The sequence below is a fragment of the Buteo buteo genome, chromosome 15 (assembly GCF_964188355.1).
Source record: "Buteo buteo chromosome 15, bButBut1.hap1.1, whole genome shotgun sequence".
Classification (NCBI taxonomy): domain Eukaryota; kingdom Metazoa; phylum Chordata; class Aves; order Accipitriformes; family Accipitridae; genus Buteo; species Buteo buteo.
Window position 1 is genome coordinate 29,584,871 of NC_134185.1, and position 22,730 is coordinate 29,607,600.

The window sequence follows — 22,730 nt, forward strand, 5'->3', positions numbered from 1 at the left end:
TGACTTTTTTTTTCTTTCAGAAAACCAGAGAAAGAATGGGATAAGAATCTGAAAGACTGCTGTAATTGCCCCGTTGTGTTCCTATTTCTTAAGCACACCGGTGTCACACTGCATACAAGTTTGAATAGGTTTAAGCTTTTGTTTTGGGGCCACAAGTTCCAAGAAAAACAAGATTCATAAGTACTTAAAAGAACATAGTTTTCTTTGCCTGCTTAATGTATGTTCAGACAGTATTGAACAATACAGAAGTCAAGTGGCCCATTCAAAACATAAACACTATTTACCAGTCCAGTTTTGAGGAAGGTGCTGTCAGGGGTGGCAGGTGGAACAGGAAACTAGGAACTCCAAACCTGGTAATGTAGATAGTTCCCACTAATTTACTTCAGTTAGTCAGGGCCATTCATGGTAATGAATGTTATTTTGAGTTTGTGTGGTTATAGTCTCATCCTGTATTTCAGTACTTTCTAAGTAATGTATTTGGTAACATCTAATGTCAGTGTGCATGTGTAAGACCAAATATTTATCCTGGTGGCTGCTGTATTTCTTGCAATTATATACATGCTATAATAAAAGGATAGAGCCTGCAATGAATTTGTCTCAGATTTTCACAAAAAAAACCCCAACAAAACAAAACCAAACCCACAAAAGTTACATTTTAAATTGTTGGCATTTTGTTGAAGAAAGAAGCTTTAACTTGCAGCTTCCCAGATCTCTTGGTTTGGGTTTGTATTTTTTAACATTTGTGTTTTATCTCAAATGTCTAAATACTGCAACTGATAAAAGCTTTTAGGTTGCAGAACACTTAATTGTGGCTACAAGCTCCATCTTTGGCTGAGGCATAACAAATACTGAATAATACAATGCAATGCTTGCTATAATCTGTCTCCCCAGTAGTAGGTCACTGTGACATGCCTTATTGAAAAACATAAATTCAAAGCTCAGGGTGGGGGGAAGAAGGAAAAAAGTAAAAGATATGGAGATAATGGGCAGGATAGTTGCTAGTAATCTAACCTATCTTATGCATATTGGTTCCTAAAGTATTGTGGAAACATAGATCAGTGTTCTGTGTTAGCTTGGTTAGTAGCAATAAATATCTTATTCCTTAGGTTCTTCAGAGTGTGAATTTTCCTCTTTCTTGTTAAGCTGTTTTTATTAAGAGAATTCATCTGGGAAGCAGAGATGCAGGATAGTGTATTTCCTTTGGTTTAGCATCTGGGCCAGTAGACCAGAAATCGGAGGAAAGGCACCGGTTGTATTTTGTATTGCTTTTGATTTATACTTATCTTGGCCTTAGACATTACTGTGTTTTCAGGCAAAAAGTAATCATATTTGTAATCCACACATTGGAGCTTTCATGTGTTGTTCCCTTACAAACAAGTTTCATTTGTTGTTCTTTCCTGGTTTTGGGCTGCCTACCTGTGTCTTCTGTAACTTATTTCAGTGACAGGAAGCATGTGATAAGTGCACTTTTCTTCTGTGCGAGGTATCTTACTGCGTGCCTTAGCAAAAATGTTGCTTTGTAGTTATAGAAAGCAGTAAGTCATACTTGCTCTGGGTACGGGATATCAGAATTCCATCCATTTAATATTACGCTGCCTTTGAGTCTGCTTGATAGGAAGGGAGTGTTTGTATTCTAACACTTAAATGCGTGCATGATTTTTTTTTTTTTACAAGGATAATGACTAGTAGATGGTAACTGACTAAAATGTTAATGTGCTTCATAAGAAGAAAATGTGACAATTTCTTGATGCTGCTTCCCTTCTTCGCACTTAGCCTTATGCCCAGGCAACGGATCCTCAAGGGGGAAACTCAGAAACTCACTATGGGTAGTGAGAAAATTATTAATTCTCTTGACCATTAACTCCCATGCTTGCACTTGCTGATTTATAGATGTGGATTGGCATAAAGAGGTAAGCTGAAGTGATGCGTTGAGCAACACACCACACAGTCCGCTATTAAAGGTAAAATACTTGGTTAAACAGTGCTGCACAGACAGATACATCACTATGCAGATGAAACTATGACTGTTACACACTGCTGCAGTGTAAAAAACAAAACAAAACAAAAAACAGACAAGCAAACAACAAAAAACCCCAAACATTTGCTTTCTACAGGTGAAGTTAAAGACAACCACTGAAAAATAGGTCAGCTAGGGTAATAAAAATGCTCAGCTTGAGCCATTGTGTCAATTAGGGTTTTAATGTGAAATATTAAAGGCAAAAATATTAAAGGCTATCTCTGTGTATAGAACATGGGGAGTAGCATTAAGGGTAGCAGACGGATTCATTTCTCTGTCATGCATCAGAGATCAGATCAGCTTTGTATTAGCATGTTGGTAGTGATGGATGTAGGCATTGCACATATAAATAATAATTTTGGCTGCCCCCCAGCAAAATACTTAAGGGAGATCAGAGCGCCTACTTTGGACTCTAACTGGAGCCGAGGCAGCACGTCAGTAGTCAATGTGTCTGAGCAGCGGGCACAGCAACTAGTGGGAACGAGGACTTTGGAAATAGGTTTGGGGGATTTCGCATGTGACTACACCCTAGGATGTAGTTTCCTGAGCAGCACCCCCACACCACGCGTGGCCAGCACAGACATGTCCGTGGTTAGGTGGTGAATGAGGTCTGGATGCAGATACAACCAAAAAAGCCTTTTTTTGGCTGGTTGAATTCCTCGGTCCCGTCCATCAGCTGGTACAAAGCCAGGGCAGTGCCAGGCAGGGGCTGCGGCTGGAGCTGGTGGACAGGGCTCAGCAGTCGCTGGAGAGATGCGCTTTCCCGTCATCCAGGCTGAGACGTTTTGCTGCCAAACACAGAAAGAGTGAAGATGATGCAGGAGCCTAGATATGCCTGTGTCTAATGTGGCTTCTAGTTCTTGCTCTCCTCAGTCATGGTCCAGGTCGGAGGCTTGTCTTTCATCAGATAAGCACCTGCAACATGCCTCTATTTATTACTTCTACAAACGCAGCAGCTGCCATAGCTTTTTTCAAAAAAAATTGCCATGCTCTGGAGGAAGACATGATGACGATGGTACCTGTTTGACGCAATGATTTAAAACCCAGGGAGCGGGAAGAATAGATCCTTTCTCAATTTAAGGAGCTTGGCTTGTGGCTTTTGCCGTTAGGTGTGGTCTGTAGCAAGCAGGCTGTTTGGCACAGCCCCAGCTCGCCCTTCCACAATCAAGAGCAAAAGGAGGTGCCTGACTTCCAGGAGGCAGTCGTGGCCCTTGGTTGAGACCCTTGCTCTTGGTCCCTTTTCCCAGGACCATTTTTAATATAAGCTTCATAACCCGTTCTGGGCTCTGTAGAGCCCCTTCAGAAGACTAGGTTCTCCCTGGTAATAGCCTTGGCAGTGACGTTTATAACTAGAAGGCTGAGATCCACCGCACTGAAAACTGGCTGCTGATTTTTAGGTGATCTCATATGTATTGGAGGCAACTGAGTAAGCTTTCTGGATTTTGGCTTTTGGCATTTAAGCCACACGGTAAATTCAAGAAGCAGCTCCTGTGCTTAAACCAAGCTACTTGTGGTTTGATCGGGGCCTTTCCTGGCTTTAGCAATTAGTTCTGTATTTTCTCTCTTTTAAAAAGAAAAAGAACAAGTTAGCTTCCATAACTTCTTGCATTTTTGAAACGGACCTTTCAAAAGATGTTAGACCTTTGCTGGGCAGCTACTCTCTTAATGGAAGAGCAGTGGTTTTAAAATGGGCTTTCCAGTTGGGTCAGTGCCCAGCTTGCAAATGTGTGGTGTTTTCTCATTTGTACAGATCCAGTGTCCATCTTGCCAATTTGTCTGGTGTTTCAAGTGCCACTCTCCCTGGCATGAAGGCGTTAACTGCAAAGAATACAAGAAGGGAGACAAGCTGTTGCGTCACTGGGCCAACGAAATCGAACACGGGCAGAGGAATGCCCAGAAGTGTCCAAAATGCAAGGTGAGCTGCTCTCCCTTGGCTTGCAGGTAGTGGCTTCGAACCGTTTAAATATGTATTTAAAGTAAACATTTGTAGCTTCTGCTCAGCATTGGAAATAGAGTTCACGCTTGCTGTGCAGATTCTTGTCAATGACCCATTGAGAAAAACAGGTCAGATGTTGCACTTGCTGGTTCCCACACTGATTCTGCAGAATCTCTGCGTGTAAAAGAAACATTACGGAAATCCTAAGAGGGGGCTTTGATGGATGCTTATAAGTAATGTGTGCTACAGAATAAATTATTCCTAAAGTAAAGCTTTAAAGAAATGTAACGCTTTAGAGAAATATGATGACCTATGTCAAGTTTTCCAAAGAGCTTGGGTGAATTCAATTTCTGAGTAAGGCAGAAAGTACTCTATCAGCAAGTTAACTAAGGGAGACTAAGGTTTGGCAAAACCAGAAGTTTTTTAGGATTAAATGTCAGTACTTCACAAGCCTTTTTCATGATTTAGTTTAATTGTCAACACTAAAGTGCAGTCCCACACCCTAAAAATGTGATTAATCTCTTCCAGCATAGGAGGTATTTCCCACTACTCAAATGAGATGCAGCAGCCCCGCACACCCCTGCCCCGGCTGCCCTTAATGAAGGTGGCCATTATGCTTGTTCGCTATTTTTTTTCACAGCACTTATTTCCAGCTACTGACAGAGTAGTAAGTCAAAACCTTGAGAGCACCGTGGTGGTGGGAGACTGTCCTTTTTTTTGAAAAGGAGTACCTAATCTGAACCAATCTGTTGCTCCACATCTACTTCATGGAGAGGACAAAGTAAGGAATTTGGAACATTCGGTAGGAAATAAATACTGAATGGCAAGATTTACTTCTAAATGTCCAAAGTACACTTTTGTCATATTTTGAGCATTACCCTGTGCAAATAAGAGGATGTCTCAGTTTATTTTATTTTTGTCTTGGGGAAAGAAATGCCTGTGATGCCATAGCTTGAAATTGAAAGATTTCAAAACACTAAGAAAAATTCAGAAAGCTCTGAAATCAGCAGTTGGTTGTTTACCCTTCCTCCCTCACACATGTGACTTTTTAACAGAGTTTTAACAGCTTGCTGTTTGGTAAGAGTGGATAGGTTTGAGCCAGTTCTAAAAAAGTTCAGTTTCTCGAAAGTCTTACAGTAAAATCCTTTCACAAACTTTGTTCCTTTTGGAGTGAGAACTAGTATGTTTTGGTTTTAATTCTTTGACTTGTGTCCAGATTCAGATTTTAGGACAATGCGAATGATGTAACCATTGAAATAAGTTGTCCAAAAAAAGAATAAAATGCACCAAGCAAAAAAGTATGAATGTGGAAAAGCAGGGGGAAGAGGGCTGCTAGCTGGAAAGAGAAAGGAACTACAACTGCTAACAGTAACGTGTTTATCCTTAATAACTTTCAAATTTAAAATGCCAAATAAACAACTGTTCTCACCATCTATAAAAGGAAAGGCTGGACGCTTGAAGCTTAGGCAGGTTAAGTCGCTCATTTTGTAGCCTAAAGTTGCATGAGTTTGGCTATTAATTTCAAAAAGACTTTAGCTTTCTTTCCTTAAACAAAAGAAAATAAAACCTCCTGCATGGTGGGAGGCAGTATGGAAAGTTATGAAACTAGCACAGAAAAAGAACTTTTGTTAACAAGTCCTTTCTGGTAATGTGGTATTACAAGTGAATATTGAAGAGACAGTTCAACCTTTTCATAAACTGTATTGTCACCCCCACTCCTGATACTTTTTCTTCAGAGGTGAAAAAAAATCCTTCCTGCCTACAACCTCCAAAATGTTTATATCAGCACATTGTTTGTTTGGTTTTAAATCAAATCTATAACTAGCAAGTAATCAAAAGAACCACTTAGCCAGCAGTTAGTGGTACTGTTCTTTTTCTTTTTTCTTTGTGAATCGATTATTGAGTAGTTATAAAAATTACATCTTATGCAGCATTCTTCATCAAAGCATTAATAGATGTCTGGGCACATGGGGATAAACATACCAACAGTTAGCAATTTGGAGTCAGGGGCATTGGAGCTAATACTTTCTCTGCCTCTCTCTCCAGCTATCCTCCCCAAACCTGTATATAAAATAAGATTGTATCAGATGACTGTCATATTTCCAAATAAAATAGAGAAAAGAGTGACAGAGAAAACAGAGTTGGTAACATACTATTTGATTTATCCTTGTTCTGGATCCACAAAGGCAACATTTCAGGTGACAATATGTGCATATAGTCTACTTAAAGAACCTCCTTCATGTTTTGGATAAAAATTTGCGGATCCAAAATTGACAAACACATTGAGGAAAAGTCAAGATTAAATTGTAAGTGTCAAGATATCAGTATCCAATCTTTATGCTAAAACTGAAGCTAATGGAAATTAAAGGTAGAAACTTCAGTGGAGGTAAAATTTCTTTACTGAGATAACTTGTAAAATTACTGGTAACTTCCAAAGTGTGATACTGATTACAGTGTAAACTGTGACCATATTTTACAGATGTCTTCTGGAGATAATTATATATACACACAGACACATATACACACAGACTCTTTCTTTAAGTAGCCGTACCATGGAGAAGTAGAATGCACAGTTATTATCTTGTCTGGGCGTGCAGGCGAGAAAGTGGGATCGCTCTGATGGTGTGTGTGTATATATAGGCAGATCCCTAGGCAAGTATTGACAAGTTTTTTGGTGGTTTTGGTAGGTGCTTTGAAAGAACATCATCCTTTGTAATGTGAATAGTAGCAGGCACTGTTAAATAAGCTTAAACTGAATCACTTTTTCCTGTAGGTGGACACAGCTTTAGTGCATCTAATAGGAATAGCTTATATTTACCTGGTCTCTCTAAGATATGCTTACATAAGCAAATAAAAATATTACACGTCAAAATACATAATTGTGGATTTGTGTTGTGACTATATGTCAGTGTGGAAATACTGCAAAATGCTACTTTTTGAAACTATGTCTTAAATTAATTTTGATGTATTTTTTGTTTTTAATAGAGCCTTTTCCAAATTTATTATACGCTATTTTGAGAAACTCAGCATAAACTATTTTTTTCTCAACAAGGCTTTTCTAAAGTGCTGGTCTTGTTCTAGAGGGAGCTGGCTAGTTTGTGCATATTTGCTACATAAAATCCTTGCCTTTTCATAAAATCCATAACCTTATTTGTCTTTCCCCACTACTGTTTTAAGGTTTTATTTTTTTACAATTTCTTGCAACAACATGTTTGCAGCAAGATGCCTTTTTTCCCACAAGCGGTTTTACAGTACAGCAAACCAAGGAAGTACTTCAGGTTGGTGTTATCGTACCGCAGATTTCAAAAACAACACTGTCTGAGGAAACACCAAACAGCGGCTCTAGCTTAGAAAGCTTTGAACAGCAGTAGAAATTCAAGTAAACAAGGATGTCAATGCAAATCAAGGACTATGTACTACTTATCTGCATATTCACTGTTTGGATTAATATGAGCGTTACCAAATAATTTGGGGCATAGTTTTTGATGGTGGCCTGCAAATCAGTTCTCATCCTCTGCAGGGAGGAGAGTTCTTGCTTGTATGTGAAGCGATAAAGCGGTGCACCAGGTTTTCTTCGGAAAGAGTGGAGCAGAAGTGGCCACTCTCACCCTCCGATCTCTTGGAAGTGATTTCCCTGGAAGATTTTTGTGAGAGGGCACGTAACATGCAGAGGGGCTGTAAAGGGAGGGTCTGAAATAGCCACTGTGCTACTTCAGTTGTTTCCTTAAGACTCTAGGCTCTGCGTGCTTTGCCGTCGGTGTGTAATTGTCTCCCCTCTTGTTCTGGGAGCCGTTCGTGGGTTTCCGAATGACTCGACCTTTCCCTGTAGGGTGAGGGTCCGTCTTTGGCTTTGAGCAGGCTCTGCGTGCGGGATGAAGCCAGTAACGCTGATGGAAAAGCTTGAAGGCAGAAAGTGAGCTTGCAGTCGTGCTCCCACCTCGCCTCTGAACCCCGCACGGCTGCAGCAAACCACAGGGAGCCGCGTTCCCAGCCCCGCGCGTTCCCACGGCTGCGTGCTATGTGCTGAGCTATTGCCGAGGGAGCAGGAACGCTCGCGTGGCATCTGACCCGTCAGCCATCGCTTTCCTGAGCTATAGATTTGTCATCTGTCTCTGTCAGTGGATTATCCTGCGGGGAGGGGAGGTGTGCCCGTGTGAACCAGAGCTGAAGTTGATTTGGTGGGATGTCACGTCTTAGGCTTGAAAGCAGCCCGACCGAATCGTGCAGAGTTCATCTGGCGTTGTCAGTCTGCGTGCATATGGCAGGGAGTCCAAGTCCCGCACCTAAGGTTGTTTGGAGGTTTTTTTATTATTTGATTTTTTTAATGAAGTCTCTCCTCACCTAAAGAGGCAAAGTTTTTTGCAACCAAAAATTTAGGGAGGTACAACCAGGTGTTTCAGATTTGCAGCTTTTGAAGACAGTTATATATGTGCAGATAAGTATTCGCTGAAAGTTTTTTAATACTTTACTTTTTGAAGAAGCAAAGATAAAGTACATGTAATTGCAGTGTGTCCGTAAGCAAATACATCCTCTATCAACTTCTTTGTGTTTTAAGAGGACGTATGTCTGGAGGATTTAGAGCAGAAACAAGTAGATTCAGAAGTGATTCAGGAGTGTGCCTGGCTAACTGGAGCTGGGATGCTTCTAGGAAAGCATGGGTAGAAGGATGGCAGGCAGTGTCCAAGAGGTGGGTATTTGAAAGGTATTGATGGTAGAATATATAAAGCTATTGCCAGGCAGATCCCTAGCAGCAGCTTGAAGTTCTTACTACCAAAGAAAATGAATTTATTTTTTAAATACGAGGTAGTCTTGGTTTGCATCTAGGGTTTTTATAGGCTCCAGGCTTGTACAGATTTTCAGTTAGGTTGGATGGTAACTTAACAGATTGGGTTGGTAAATTGGAGAAGAGAAAGGAGAATTCAAAAGTCTTGATTCAAAAAGAAAAGAAAACAACCAGGTAATTCTCATTAGTGTCTTAAGATCTAATTCCCTCATTTACATTGTGAAGATGGAGATATGTCACTGAATCAGCAGATAAGGAAAGGTACCTCTAAAATTACAAAATTCTTTATAGTTGCTGTTTGAATTTCAGTCCCCTGAAAAACTAATTGGACTTGAATTTTAAAGTTAATTTGTTGAAATACATTAAGTCACTATTGAAATTCCTTAATTTCAGTTCAAGTTAATCTCTTAGGATTTAAATTAAGTAAACTATGGCTCCGTGAGTAGGGTCAACATTTTTTCATATAAAACCTGAAAAGTAAAATAGAGTATAACTTCAGAAGTTATGTTTAAGTCGCTAAAATATTGGGTAGACTTTTTTTTCCACTTTGCTTGCAGTCAGTGCTTAAATGTGAAAGTTTAGAAGTCAAGTGGCTTGTAAAGTTCATCAGCAATGGTATTTTTTCAGGTGCTTCTGGAAAGCATGGGAACCTGGGGTACAGCAGGCTGGTGATCCCTCAGGGTGGAGGGAGATAATTGCTTGGTCAGTCTGTTTGCATCCCTTCTATGGGGTGAATGCAAGTAGAATACTTGCCCGCTAGAATGTAATGATTTATAGCCCAGTCCTTTCTTTTGTGAATGTCTTTTGCACTCCTATGCGTAAAAGAAGCATTTGAAAGTGTAGAAATAGGAATTCTGAGATCACTACGGTTGGCACTGAGAAGTTGGCAGGTGTACCTGGAACTACTGTTAACTACATCTACCCTGGAATCTTCTACCTGAAGTAGTACCGGTGGAAAACGTCCCTTTGTTACGTGTTTAAAGTGCTAGTTTCAGGAGCTGTTTGGGTGAGCGAGGTTTCTCAGGTCCCAGACGAACCCTGATCAGCACCAGAGAACAAACCCCCTCGACCCTCCCAAAAATGTCAGATGCCCCAGGAGTCAGAAGCCGCTCTCGAGGTGAGAGGCTGCAGTTGTAGCTGAGATTTCAGCCTCTCTGCACTTGCAGGGCCACTGAGTGGGGATGCCTTGTCTTTACCTGTACCTCCCTGCAAGATAAATACATGTAGATATGGGTAAGAATTTCAGGAGGCATTTGTTCATCCATTGGAAGGTCCAACAAATAAAATTCCAGTTGGATGTCAGGGAAAAAAATATTCCCGGCGAGGGTGGTGAAGCATGGGACAGGTTGCTCAAAGAGACTGTGACATACCCGTACTTGGAAATTTTTAAAATCTAGTGGGATGAGGCCTGGAGCAACCTCATCTGACTTTGACGTTAGCCCAGTTTGGAGCTAGGGGTTAAAATAGATGAACTTCGAAGGTCACTTCCAACCTCAATTATCAGGTAATTTTATCTGCCATTCCACCGTGGAGCATGGTCTCAGGACAGGGGAGTCTTTAGCAATTTTGTGAGCTAGGAAAAGTGTGTGTTTACCACCCCATTTAGCTATATTTTCAGTTGGCAAGATTTAGCAGTAGCTGTGTAATCATAGTTGATTTAGGGAAATACTCCGCCCCAGGACTACCCTTTCTCTTAAGACTCTCGCAACTATTAACTAAAACTGAAGCGTTACCAAATCTGTGCAAATAGGTAAATGTACCAGTTTTGCAGGAGAGTACGTGGAGATACAGGAATGGAGCTATTTATGCAGGCAATCAGCATAAAGATGGATGTAGAACCGAGGCAGCCCAGCTTCACGCTGTACTGCGGGCATTGTGACAGCTTGGTGTAATTCTTTTATACGATTTGTGGAATCTTTTTTTTTTTTTTTTTTTTTTTTTTTTTTTTTTTTTTAACAAAAAAAAAATCCATACTTTTCAAATCATTCACTCTAACAGCAGAGCCTTTCTAGTGTTTATTGTAAAATGCCAAATCAATTCGTGATGGTAATGGGAAAGGGAGTTGGGCCACAGGTGGCATAAGCGGGAAACCCATCTGTGGAAGGGTCAAACAGAGTTCATAACTATATTTACTGTGCTGCTTTTATTTTAAATAAAGTTTGGTGCTAATGTGTCTGCTTCAGTAATAAAAACAAATTTTCAGTGAGGGTAGGGATCACTCGTTCTCATCTGGTACAAAGAGTGTTTAAACAAAGAAGGAGGATTATGTGGAGAATTATGTATGGAAATCTGGAAACTACTATAACTCATATTTGATGCTCTGAACCATGCCTTAGAAAACCATTATTGCCTTAGGACAGCTGCAGTATTAATTAAGGCAAATGCCTAGTTAAGCAGGGCGTTGCTTGCAGTGTCTTTTCATTTGATGCACGGACTGCACTGGGTGGTTAGTGCCTGTTTTCCTGTGCTTATGGAGGAGGGAAAAAAAAATATCTTTTTTTTTCTTCCATTCATACAGATCCACATCCAGAGAACAGAAGGGTGTGACCACATGACCTGTTCACAGTGTAACACTAATTTCTGTTACCGCTGCGGGGAGAGATACCGCCAGCTCCGGTTCTTCGGAGATCACACGTCAAACCTCAGTATCTTTGGATGCAAATACCGCTACCTCCCCGAGAGACCACATTTAAGGAGATTAGTGCGAGGCTCTGTCTGTGGTGAGTGGATAAATGTTCTTTGTGGAGAGCTGCACAATGAGGTGATTTGGGTAGAGGGCATCAATAACAGTTAAATAAAAACTAGAGGTTTAAAGTATCGGATGGGCAGCCTGTTGTTTAGTTATGTAGAAGGTGGTTTATTAAATATATTTAAATATAAAGCATTTGTGCTCCCTTTTTCAATGCAGTGTGCATGAATAAGTATTGTGTCCTCTTCTGATAGCTTCTGTTGCCTAACCTTTTTTAATAATATGTAAGCATACTGGAAAAATACTGCCAATGTGCATGTTACTGGCTGTGATCGTTATTCTAAAAGCATATAGAAGTGGATCAGAGCAGGAAGCTTTTTTAAATGAACCTCTGTGTCAAGGATCCATTTGAACAAAGTGTTGTTTGGATTTGAACCTGATCTGGGTTTGAAAAACCAAATCACTCAGGTTTGCCCATTTAAATAGGAGGACACTTACCTTTTAACTGTTAGCTTTGGTTCAGGTAAAATCCAGCTTAAAACAAAATACAACTATATACGTTAATTTCTCTCACAGGAATATGATGCCAAAAGCTTGACTTTTTTTATTTAAAAAAACAAAAAAGGCACTCCTAATTTGCTGTTGACCCAGATGTATACCTGTCTCAACCTATAGAAGCACAAAAAAAATAGGTAACAAAGTAGATTATTACCTTATGTGGTATCTTACATATACATTAAGTTCAGTCACTATAGTGAGTTTACAGCATGAGTATTAACTGTTGAAAACTGGGGGCCTACTAAGGAAAATATGACTTTTGTACTTTGAATTAAGGCATAGAAATTGAAGATGACTTGGAATTCACCTAGGATGAGGAAAGGCTTTGAGCTTAATCAATTGCTGATGTTGAATGTAGAGGTAAAGGTAAGAGAGTGAATGTGTGGAAATAGAAGTCAGCAGACCTGCGGTGAAAACAATACTCCTGAGCCAAACATGTTCCAGTAAGAAAACTAGGTGATTTCCATTTTAGAATAACAGAAGAGTTGGCACACAAACTAAAAAAGAATGCCAATCTTGCTGCTCTGCAAAGTTGTGGGAGACTCACAAACCTGGAATGCTTGTTTAACAAATGACAGTAAGTCATCCAGGCCCATTACTTTGACCTCAGGAACTTGCAAGGCTTTAGAACAAGCTTTGAGAGAGGTGAACTAAAGATACAGAAATAAATAGTAAAGTGGATGAAAATTCAGAATGATTAGATGTGCCTACTCCTGATACATTTTGTAGAGATAAATTCCAGCGCATGAGAAGATTAAAGACAATGCTGGCACTAAAGCACATGAGTATTAACTGTTCATGAATAAATTTAGGCTTAAAATTCAAGAACCATTTCAAATCACTTAGTAGGGTTTCAGAAGAGCTTTTAGTAAAAGCCACAATGGCAAACAATGTAAGCTGTTTTAAAATGCATCTTGGAATTAGCATCTATGATAGCAAGGGACTGTGCTCAGAGACTTTACCACGTTTGTGCTGCTCACACGCAGAATCATGGGTAACCTTATTCCAAGATTAAGCCTTCTATGTACAACGGAGATACAAATATAAAATAAGTCAGTTTTATCATGACATAGATCTGCAAAAAATAACATTATTATTATTATTATTATTATTATTATTATTGTCTTCTTTTTTTTTTGTAATGGTTTCCATGTGAGGTATCTAAATATGCAGTTGGCATGTGTTAATGCCACACATAAAGTTCAAAATACAGGTGCATGTACTGCATGTGTGTAACTACTATTAAAATTATTTTCTATTTTCCCTGTTTGTTGTTTTAGGAAACAATAATACAGAACCTTTTCCTTTTAAAAAGAAACAGCTTCTACTAGTAAGAAAGAAAATTAGTTTATTTGCAAACAGTTACTTGGAGGCAGTAAAGAAATTTGGAAGAGCCTATATGAGTTAAAGTTCAGTGGTGAAGATGTGTATGTTCATAGTTATAAAGAACATGCATAGAGAAGGTATAAGATATTTTACTTTCATTTCCTGTTTGCTAGTGTACTTGTGGTTTGCCTTAATTAGTGAACCAAGAAAGATTAGCAAAGCTCAAAGCCTCAGCTTAAATTTCTCATCGGGTTTTCTATTAAAAACTTCTCTCCAGGACTATCTCTGTCACACGGTGCTATTTCTCACAGGACTGGTCATCATTTGAATAGAGGCAGAGCTAGCTCAACCTGCCAGCACATGTAGTAATCGCCCTCATTTTTACAATAGCTTGTTAACACGCAAGTTGACAATGATTCAAAGAATTCTGTGTTGATACTCATGACCTGAAATCCCTGTCGTCTCTAGAGCTCTAAATTTTAATATTGATCCTGATACGCTTTACGAATAACTACCAAAACACTCCAGAGCCCTAACAGAACTCACACATGAAAATAAAAAAAATAAAAGTTTCAACAATTTACATCAGATTAGAATTCAGGAATTGAGCTCACTGCTCTTCCTACATTGGATTAGATTTTGGCTGTGATGGGCATATGTGAGCCAGTCTAGGATTTTTGTACTTTTTTCACACAAGTGCACATGTGGATGTGCACACGTTTTTTTAAGAAGTCATTATATTGTTGTAAGATTATGTCTCCTTACATTTTTCTTTTGAGACAGTATAATCTCTAACTGTAATACAGTGTCAGTTCAGTTTGTGGAATCTGCCATCTTGAATGGTGGAAATCTGGCATGAGCAGCTGTCTTTGTAAAACTTCAGCAGAATTGATCTGTGCCTGTTAATTGGGTGAGTGTAAAGGTCTGTCCGGTGACTTGTCCCCAACAATGGGCAATTAAAAATAAGATCTCACTGCCTGTCTATTTCCAGTAATCATTGTTGTAGACATTTCTTAGTTAAGGTTTGTATCTGAACCTTTGCTTAATAACTATCAATAGATATATCCTTCACTAATTTATAAAGTTCTTAAGTTTTGGCTTCCGCAGCATCTCTGGTAGGGGCTGTAGGATTTCACTATGTGTTATGTGGAGAAAATACTTCAATTTCTCTGTTTGTTTTGGGGGCTTTTTGTTTTGTTTTTTTTTTTGATTGATTCCTGATAATTTCCTTGGTTACTTCTGTTATCATGGAATCGAGTAAATAATAATAGCTTGCTTACCTTCTCATATTTTTCTTTTATAATCTATCAGATTCTTCTTTGCCATGTTTTGGGGTTTTTTTTTTCTTTTTCCTTTTTTAAGCTTCCTTGTCTTAATCATTTAAGATCAAGTTGAAAACCCAGAAATGTTTAATTCCAGTTAGGGCTCACACCTCGGCTCAGAGATGTCCCAGTAGCTAGAACTGTAAATGTAAATACGTTAAGGCTTTATCAGGCAAGAGGGGAGCATTATCATCAGTAGGTGTTACTGTACAAGCCTGGCTTTTGGTTCCATTCTGAGAGTCAGCAGAAGGTGTTAAAAAGAGGAGATGGTAGCAGAGAGATAGGACATTAAAATTTAGAGACTATGCTTTTAGGAACATGTAGGAAGAAATAAAGGTTGGATTTCCTGTAGTAAAATGTCTTTGCTAGTTAGCTAAGTAGTGGAAATTAAGAGGACAGTATCTCCTCAGTGGGAGACTGCTGAGGTGTTGCTAGATACATTTTCCTCTGTGACTTTTTTTTACTTTCGTGCTCTGGAGAAGAAATACTTTTGTAAGTGTGAAGATTTTGTAGCCTTGTGCAGTGAAGGTTTTTTGGCTTGTTTCTACCAAATCTGGGTGGGTGGGGTGTGTAGAAAGGAAAGAACACTTCATGGCAGGCTGACATGCTACCATGGTTTCTGTTGAGAAGCAAGTGTTTGTGCCTACAGTCACAAACTGTTCTGTAATAAAAATAAGGGAAAAGCATTTAGGGCAGCATAAATTTAAACATAATTTTCTTTGTAAACCAGTGGTTTTAACCAGAAATTGCTTTTATCCTTCAGTCCCAGCAGACTTAGAGATTTCATTCCCATAGTAATTATTTGGCTAAGTTGTTGAAGGCAGAAAGTTTGGTTATAACTGGAGTTAGCGGTGAATTGCACAGAAAGGAAGAACATGTTCAGCTATCTTACGTGTACTTAAGATGCCACTTAAGTACCACCTGAATTCAGTTGGATGAATTATATTCAAAATCAGTTGCTAGGTACTTCATGGGTATGTAACAGGACACAACATGTGATGATGCTGTTAAAGCAAATAAAGTGTTTTGGCTGGTACATAGCATTTCAGATAGGTAAATCTGAAAGCAGCATGTTTTCAGATCTGACTGACATGTTCTCCTGTCCCAGGACAGAGTGCGCAATTCACTTTATGTATGCACGGCTTTGAGCACTGCAGAAGGAAGCTTGTATTTCTAGGATCCAACCTTCATTAGCAACTTTATCATTTAAGGCAGTCTGATTTGTAAGAAGTTGCCTGTATATACTTGATAGGATGCATCTTCTGAAACAGATGCAGACTTCTATTAGAATTTAAATCTAGAGATACGAGTGTTGTGATCTGTAAGTAGATGCTTTTAGTGGCTCCATTGCTTAAACATATTGTTGTGGTTTAACCCCCGCAGTAACTAAGCACCACGCAGCCGTTCACTCACTTTCCCCTCACCCAGTGGGATGGGGGAGAGAATTGGAAGGGAAAAGGTAAAACTTGTGGGTTAAGATAAGAACAGTTTAATAAAACAGAAAGGAAGAAACTAATAATGATAATAATAACAATAATAAAATGACAATAATAATAAAAGAATTGGAATATACAAGACAAGTGATGCATGATGCAATTGCTCGCCACTTGCTGACTGATGCCCAGTTAGTTCCTGAGCGTTGATCCCCCCCCGCCTCCAGGCCAACTCCCCCCAGTTTATATACTGGGCAGGACGTCCCATGGTCTGGAATATCCCTTTGGCCAGTTGGGGCCAGGTGCCCTGGCTGTGTCCCCTCCCAACTTCTTGTGCCCCTCCAGCCTTCTCGCTGGCTGGGCATGAGAAGCTGAAAAATCCTTGACTTAGTATAAACACCACTTAGCAACAACTGCAAACATCAGTGTGTTATCAACATTCTTCTCATTCTGAACTCAAAACATTGTACCAGCTACTAGAAAGAAAATTAACTCTATCCCAGCTGAAACCAGGACACATACAATGATATTTAGACTTGGAAGGCAAAACTTTCTCTTATGTTAGTGATTAAATTTGTTTTCTAAAACTAATATATTGATTTTTTACATGGCAAAGAATTCTCTAAGGATTTATGGGGTTATATATATTACCCTAAAACCTGCAACCAAACCCGAAGTTATGCAAGAGAAATATATTCCCTCATATTTCCCTAAACGTTTCCTCATTTTGCAGAAAGATATCGTTCTCTATATCACAAGTAATGCAACCCCTCTGAGACATCTGCAAATACAGTTACTACGTTACCACAGATGTCTAAATCTTCATGCTGAGTAGCCCAGTAGAGAAATTGTTTACCATCAATTTGAGTAGAATTGTAAAAAGATTCCCTTTTGAGGCTTTTTCTATTTACAACCATTTCTTTTTAAGTTATCCTTAAAAACTAGCTTTGAATATTACCAGGCTGGCTATCATAACCTACTGCTGAGTTCACCACAATGACTAATGACCCAAGATTTTATTCAGCTCTGAGGCAAGTTTTACATTTGCTCTCTGCTAGCAGTCTTGGAGCTGACGGACGTAGGGCAGTGGATCTTCGGAACTTTAGTGCCTGCAGTAAACGTCCTCAGTCTCAGCAGCGTTTCTTGGTGTGTCACAAATCTATGGTTAAGAGCCTCATAACCCTTCACACTATGACAAAATGATGTGTGTCAGACTGGAATTGGATATAAAGTAATGTTCAATTCAGATGTATAAAATGGGGCATTTTATACTTGTTGCAGTCAATGCTGATAAAAATGGAGTAAAAGGTATATATCTGCTGCTTTGCAGTGATTGCTGATTTGTACTCTTCCTGATGGTAACTTGTGCAAGTCTTGCTCACCTTGTGTTAACTTGTTCCTTAATTTTAGTTCACAAAAGTAAGGAAAGATAAAGGAGTTAAATGTTGTAGATAAATAAGGAGAAAAGGTTTTTTGTTTTGTTTTTAAAGTTTAACCTTTAGAATGCATTGATAACAAGAAGAAGATACTGTCCCATAACAAAGAAATGTCATTTTATCCTATAAGATCTTGGCACTACACAATACTCATAACTTCATATTCACAGGCAGAAGAAAAAGGACACTCATGCTTTATTTCAGCTCTGAGTTAGTTTGTCAAATGTGAGTAAACAAGTTCATACATTGAATTAGCTTAGGAACTGTTCTTTGTGTCTGCAAAGAAATTACTCTAGTCAGAAGCTAGCTTAGCCTTTTCTGCAGACTCTGTTTCTGTGTAGTTAGTCCCAGTTCAGTGGTTTAAGTTTTTAATAATTTTAGTACCAAATGTATAATTTTCTAACATTCTAATTACATGGTTATTAATAAAGAGAGTTCATACCTTAAAACAATCTTATAAGCTTTGCTTTGAAACGGTTAAAGGCTCCGGTAATATTTTTAAATGTTTCTAATCGTTCATTTTTGGAGTTTTCTTGAGGTTTTCCATCACTCCACATTCCTTCTCCTGTCTACACTTGAATAATTTATTTGACAACTTCTGTGTGTGTAGAATGCAGCACAGTGGAGTCCCAAGAAGGTCTACCATTAGGATGCCTAGCAACTAGAGTAATACCAATAATATTTGCCAATTTTTTTCTTCTAGGAATTAATGTTTCGCACCCACAACACTCCTATGAAATTTAAAAGCTATCAAAACAGAGCATGAAAAGGACCAATTCATCTAACTGCTGTAAATATTTCCAAAATATCTCATTTTTCCTTCAGACTGCCCAAATTAGTGGCTCAGGTTATGGAGAGGCTTACATCATTATTGCATGAAGTAATCCATTTACTGAAATCGGATCCAAGTGACTTGAGAGAGGGAAGGGCAGGGAAGAGGGAGGTAACAAACTCACTTTTCCTCCCTTTCTAGAGGTGATCTTTCAAACACATGCTTAACTTAGAGAATTGCTTAATTTCAAATCCCTGGTCAGACTGCTGCTGTATCGGTAAAAAAGCCTGCCCTGCTGTGTTTTCAAACAGCTGGGACAAGTGACATCTTTGGTCCAACCACCCAGCCAGCACAGCTGGGGAGATTCTGCCGTTCAGTCGAGAGCATGCAATGCAAGAAAGATAACTTGGTTTCAAAGTTCGGTTTCAGCTTAGGTGTTTCAGAAGGAACCCTGCCTTCCCTCTGTGCGTTTCTACAGCTCATGAACTCAACAGAAAAAAAGAATATGAGCATGTTTGTTTGTTCTTACGCTCTAGCCGGTGTGCTGCACGACCTCGCTGCCTTACTCATCTAAGGGCAGCAACATATCCTTTTCAATGTTGATCCAAAATAGAGTTGGCTGTGGTTTGATTTAGACCTAAATCACAACTGTACACGAGGACTTCACCGTAGCCTTTTAAAGCAAGCGGTAGCATATTTAGAGGTGATGGTCTCATTGCCTTGAGCTAACCTGAACTCTCAAAGATGCTGGTTTGCTCGGCATCTTTCCAGGCTGGTTGCTGTACAGTAGGATTCTGGGGGAGCCCAATGATAGTAGCTTCATAGCTATCACGTTCCCGTCGATGCCTGAGGGATTTCGGAACGGAGACAGAAGTAAATGCAAGCTAACTGTTAATATACAAAATGAGCTGTGCTTGGAGGGTTGTGGTGGGTGAAGAGGGCAGCGAGAAATGTGTGCAGTGAGCTGGCTGAGTGCCGATAGCTCCTAGCTGGATTTATAGGATGGATTTACAAATATGAATCCTAGTAAAGCATTAAAAAAATGAACCAGCTTTTGGGAGGCCGATATCAAAATATTTATGGATGGCTGGAAAGGGAAAAATAAAGTGCCTACTTTGAATTGTATAATGAATTTTGCATTTCAGCTGGAAAACTACTCATTACACCCCTAATACTGGTTCTGGGACTGGCACTGGGAGCCATAGCTGTTGTAATAGGTAAGAGTTACGGATGTGAGTGAGTCTTGATTCTGATTTTGCAGTGACTTTCTGTATGACATCTCAGTATTTTCATCTCAGAGATGGACACAAAGTATGGATTTCATAGATATTGTTTTAGTATAAAGCACATGACTTTTTTTAGAAAAAAATTGCCTTTAGGATTTTTTTTTTCTTACTTGCATTTTGTGCCCATTAGCTTTATCAGGTTTTTTTCCCCCCAATTATTTGGTTTTCTGAACCAAAATCTTTAACTAGTATAGTTAAACTAGTAAAAAGGCCAGAGTCATTTAAACGTAGTCTTGGGGCCTGGCTGACTTGGACCCTCCCTTTAATCACCCCAGTGGATCACAATTCTAAGATCATGGCCATGTGCATGACAAGATGTTTGGGGCACTAGGCATAGTCCCAAGAGCTCTCCAGCTTGAAGGTGCAACAACAGCAACAACAAAGCAGCAAACTGGGATGAGTCAACCTCAAAATCTGATTCAGTGCATAGGCTGCCAAATTGGATTCCATCACAAAAAACGGTACTGTGAACTCGTTTGGTACAGTATCAAAGCTCTGTTAACGTGGTTGTATTAATGTGGATGTAGTTATTCTAGCAGCTCTGTTCTTTTCCTGGCTTAACTGAATTCTGCCGCAGAAATGAAATAAGCCGTAATGATAAATGTGTAATTTTGCTCATCTAAGTGCATATCCACTATTTATGTTGGCAGTAATACGTCAATCGAGGATCATGCTGCTTCACAACTCATCACCAAACTACTTACTCCATTGAAAGTTTGCAACGTAGGCCCAGCCCTGAGGCATGTTGAAATGTGGCACCTTTATTTTGATACAATAAAGCCAAAATATACCAGGATAGTTACATTAATAAGATCGTATATAAACAATCAGCATATAACCAAAATACCGTGACAGCTTTCCTAGACTACATCTGGCCAAATAAGGAATATTGCTATTAATTTCAGTATTTAGGCTAAGAATACATATCTTTTTCCTCTGTCAATATTCTGAGTTGGATTCACTGAAGATAGATATCTATATATGTAGATATATATCTATCTTAAATATTTATTTTTTTAGTGGCATTTTTATGCCAAACATATAGGCAATAAAGACTTCTTAATGCCAGTAAAGCTTATTTTGCTCAGCAATCTGGTATAATCTATGCTGGGAAAAAACCCATTCTTTCCTTATATTAAAAATTAAGAGGGTTTTGCAGTAATACAATAGCAGTAATTGCAGTAATACCCAGTATGCCACTGAAGTCCCATCCAAGGTATGGCCGGATAAGGTACGATCAAGAAGAGCAGTATAAGCAGTTCCAAAAACATTAAGTATTTATTGGAAAGTTTTGGGTTTGAGGTAACTACAGCAATATTTACTGCCAACACAACTGTTAAAGTAATCTCGGTATCATAGCTGAATACCATTTTACACCATTTACAGGGCTACTGAGCAAAGCAAGGACCCTGGTGACTGTGACAGTCTTTTGTTATATGTTGTTACTGTAGTGGTGTCTGAAAAGGAAATCTTTCACCATTTCAGTCAGCTGGTGGCAAGAGAAAGGGGGAGTTGCTTCTCATTTGGGTTTGAAAGAGTACCTTTTAAGACAAACTATTTTTCACTTGAATAAATGTGATTTATTTATTTACTTTTCCTTTTACAGCTTCCTTTCTCTCAAAAGACTTTTGAGAATCAATAGTTCCCTTCCCAGGCAAGGATAAACATTTGGTATTACTTCACAATAGATGAGGATGTTTGTAAAAATAAATAATATTAAAAAAAAAAGTAAAGCTATAACAAGCTGCCTCTATTGCATGTGAAACTGGTTGAAAACCAGTTTAGTTAAATTAGCCTTTGATTTAGATCTAGGGATTGCCAAAGTGCTTTTAAAAGTTTTAAGTTTGTACCTTATACAAAACAGCACGGTTCAGGAATTAATTTGACAGAGATGGGAGTAGGGTTAGCGGGAATTTGTTGTAAAGTAAACAGAAAGTGTAGCTTAACTCGTTACCGAAGAGACTGTTACAGGCTAATATTTTTTTTCTGCTTGTCCAAACACCTTGTCTAAATTCTCTTGAGACATGGAAAGCTGCATCTGAATACTTTACGTACATTGAAAGAACATAGCGCCCGCACAAAGAATTGCATTTAATTGTGGTTTTCTTCTTATTTTCTTCTTTTGGCAGGTTTATTTGTGTTTCCTATCTATTGCCTTTGTAAAAAGCAGAGGAAAAGGTCACGGACAGGTATGCCCTGGTAAGGATGGACCTTACTCGCCTGAACTGAGCTGGTCCTGCAAGGGCTATACGCGCTTTGTGCAACAGAGCAATACAGTGCTGGTAACAGCATCAAAGCCACCGCCCTGGAAGAAGAACAGGGGATCTCCTGCCATCTTCCCTCAGCCGAAAACACTACTGCAGACCAGAAAGCCTCTTTGCTCTGGTGCACTCTGAACAAGACGGGCCCCCTGACTGCTGCTTTTTCAATGTTTGGGGTTTTGGTTTTTTTAATTATTGTTTTGGAGGGGTTTTTTCGAGTCTGTTTCTGAACTAGACAATCAAAGTCTGTATTGTAGCCACAACTCTACTACCGATTTGGCCTGTGAAGAAAGCATTTAACTGCTAACATGTGCTCCATTTTAACTTCAGTGTTGGCCTTTAAGGGGGAAATGCTTAGAAGTGTTTGGACTCTTACTGTATACTGAGCATACTACTTTTGGTATTAAAAACTACTTCTGTAAATAACTTCCATCACACAGCATTCTGTTCAGCATACCGAAACCCCGTCACATGCCGGAGCACGACAGCTGGTTATCTTCCGAGTCCTGCTAGCGGGCAAGAGCGTAGATTGCCACCGCCAAACTGCAGTGCCTCGGAGAGAAATATCCTTACTGTTGAAGCTCTGTCATACTTGCAGATACCCTGATAGGTTTCACTTCAGTATTTAATTTATCACAGTCTATTGATATTGATGGGGGGGGGGGGGGGCGGTGTGACAGATTTGTTAGAAGAGGACAGCATTTTGAAACTCTCCCGGTACAGAAAAAAATGTGAAGGGTTTAGATAACAAGAAGCATCAGTGGCCTGTTCTGCCCCAAGATATCCCTGAAGCGTGTTTGCAGGGAAAGTGGAAACCTGCTCTTCTGTTCTGACCTGGCGTATAATACACGTGCTACACAGTCGTTGTGTGAAGATTGACTTGACGAAATGTTATAACCTAAATAGCACGT

The 22,730-nt window shown here is 39.3% G+C and overlaps 1 protein-coding gene across 5 annotated transcripts in view; it reads left to right on the forward strand.

Moving 5' to 3' along the window:
- Positions 1 to 22,245, forward strand: part of RNF217 (ring finger protein 217) — a 60,939-nt gene extending 38,694 nt beyond the window's left edge. Inside the window, exons 3-6 of one of the 5 annotated variants that reach the window (XM_075046878.1) lie at positions 3,768 to 3,932; positions 11,255 to 11,456; positions 18,204 to 18,290; positions 19,418 to 19,432. In XM_075046878.1, coding sequence (XP_074902979.1) covers positions 3,768 to 3,932; positions 11,255 to 11,456; positions 18,204 to 18,244 — 408 coding nt within the window. In that variant the 3' untranslated portion in view covers positions 18,245 to 18,290; positions 19,418 to 19,432. Of the gene's footprint in view, positions 1 to 3,767; positions 3,933 to 11,254; positions 11,457 to 12,001; positions 12,118 to 18,203; positions 18,291 to 19,417; positions 19,490 to 21,687 lie in introns of those variants that run through there. The other 4 variants (XM_075046876.1, XM_075046880.1, XM_075046877.1 and 1 more) reach the window with 4 other exon arrangements.
- Positions 22,246 to 22,730: the final 485 nt, after the last annotated feature.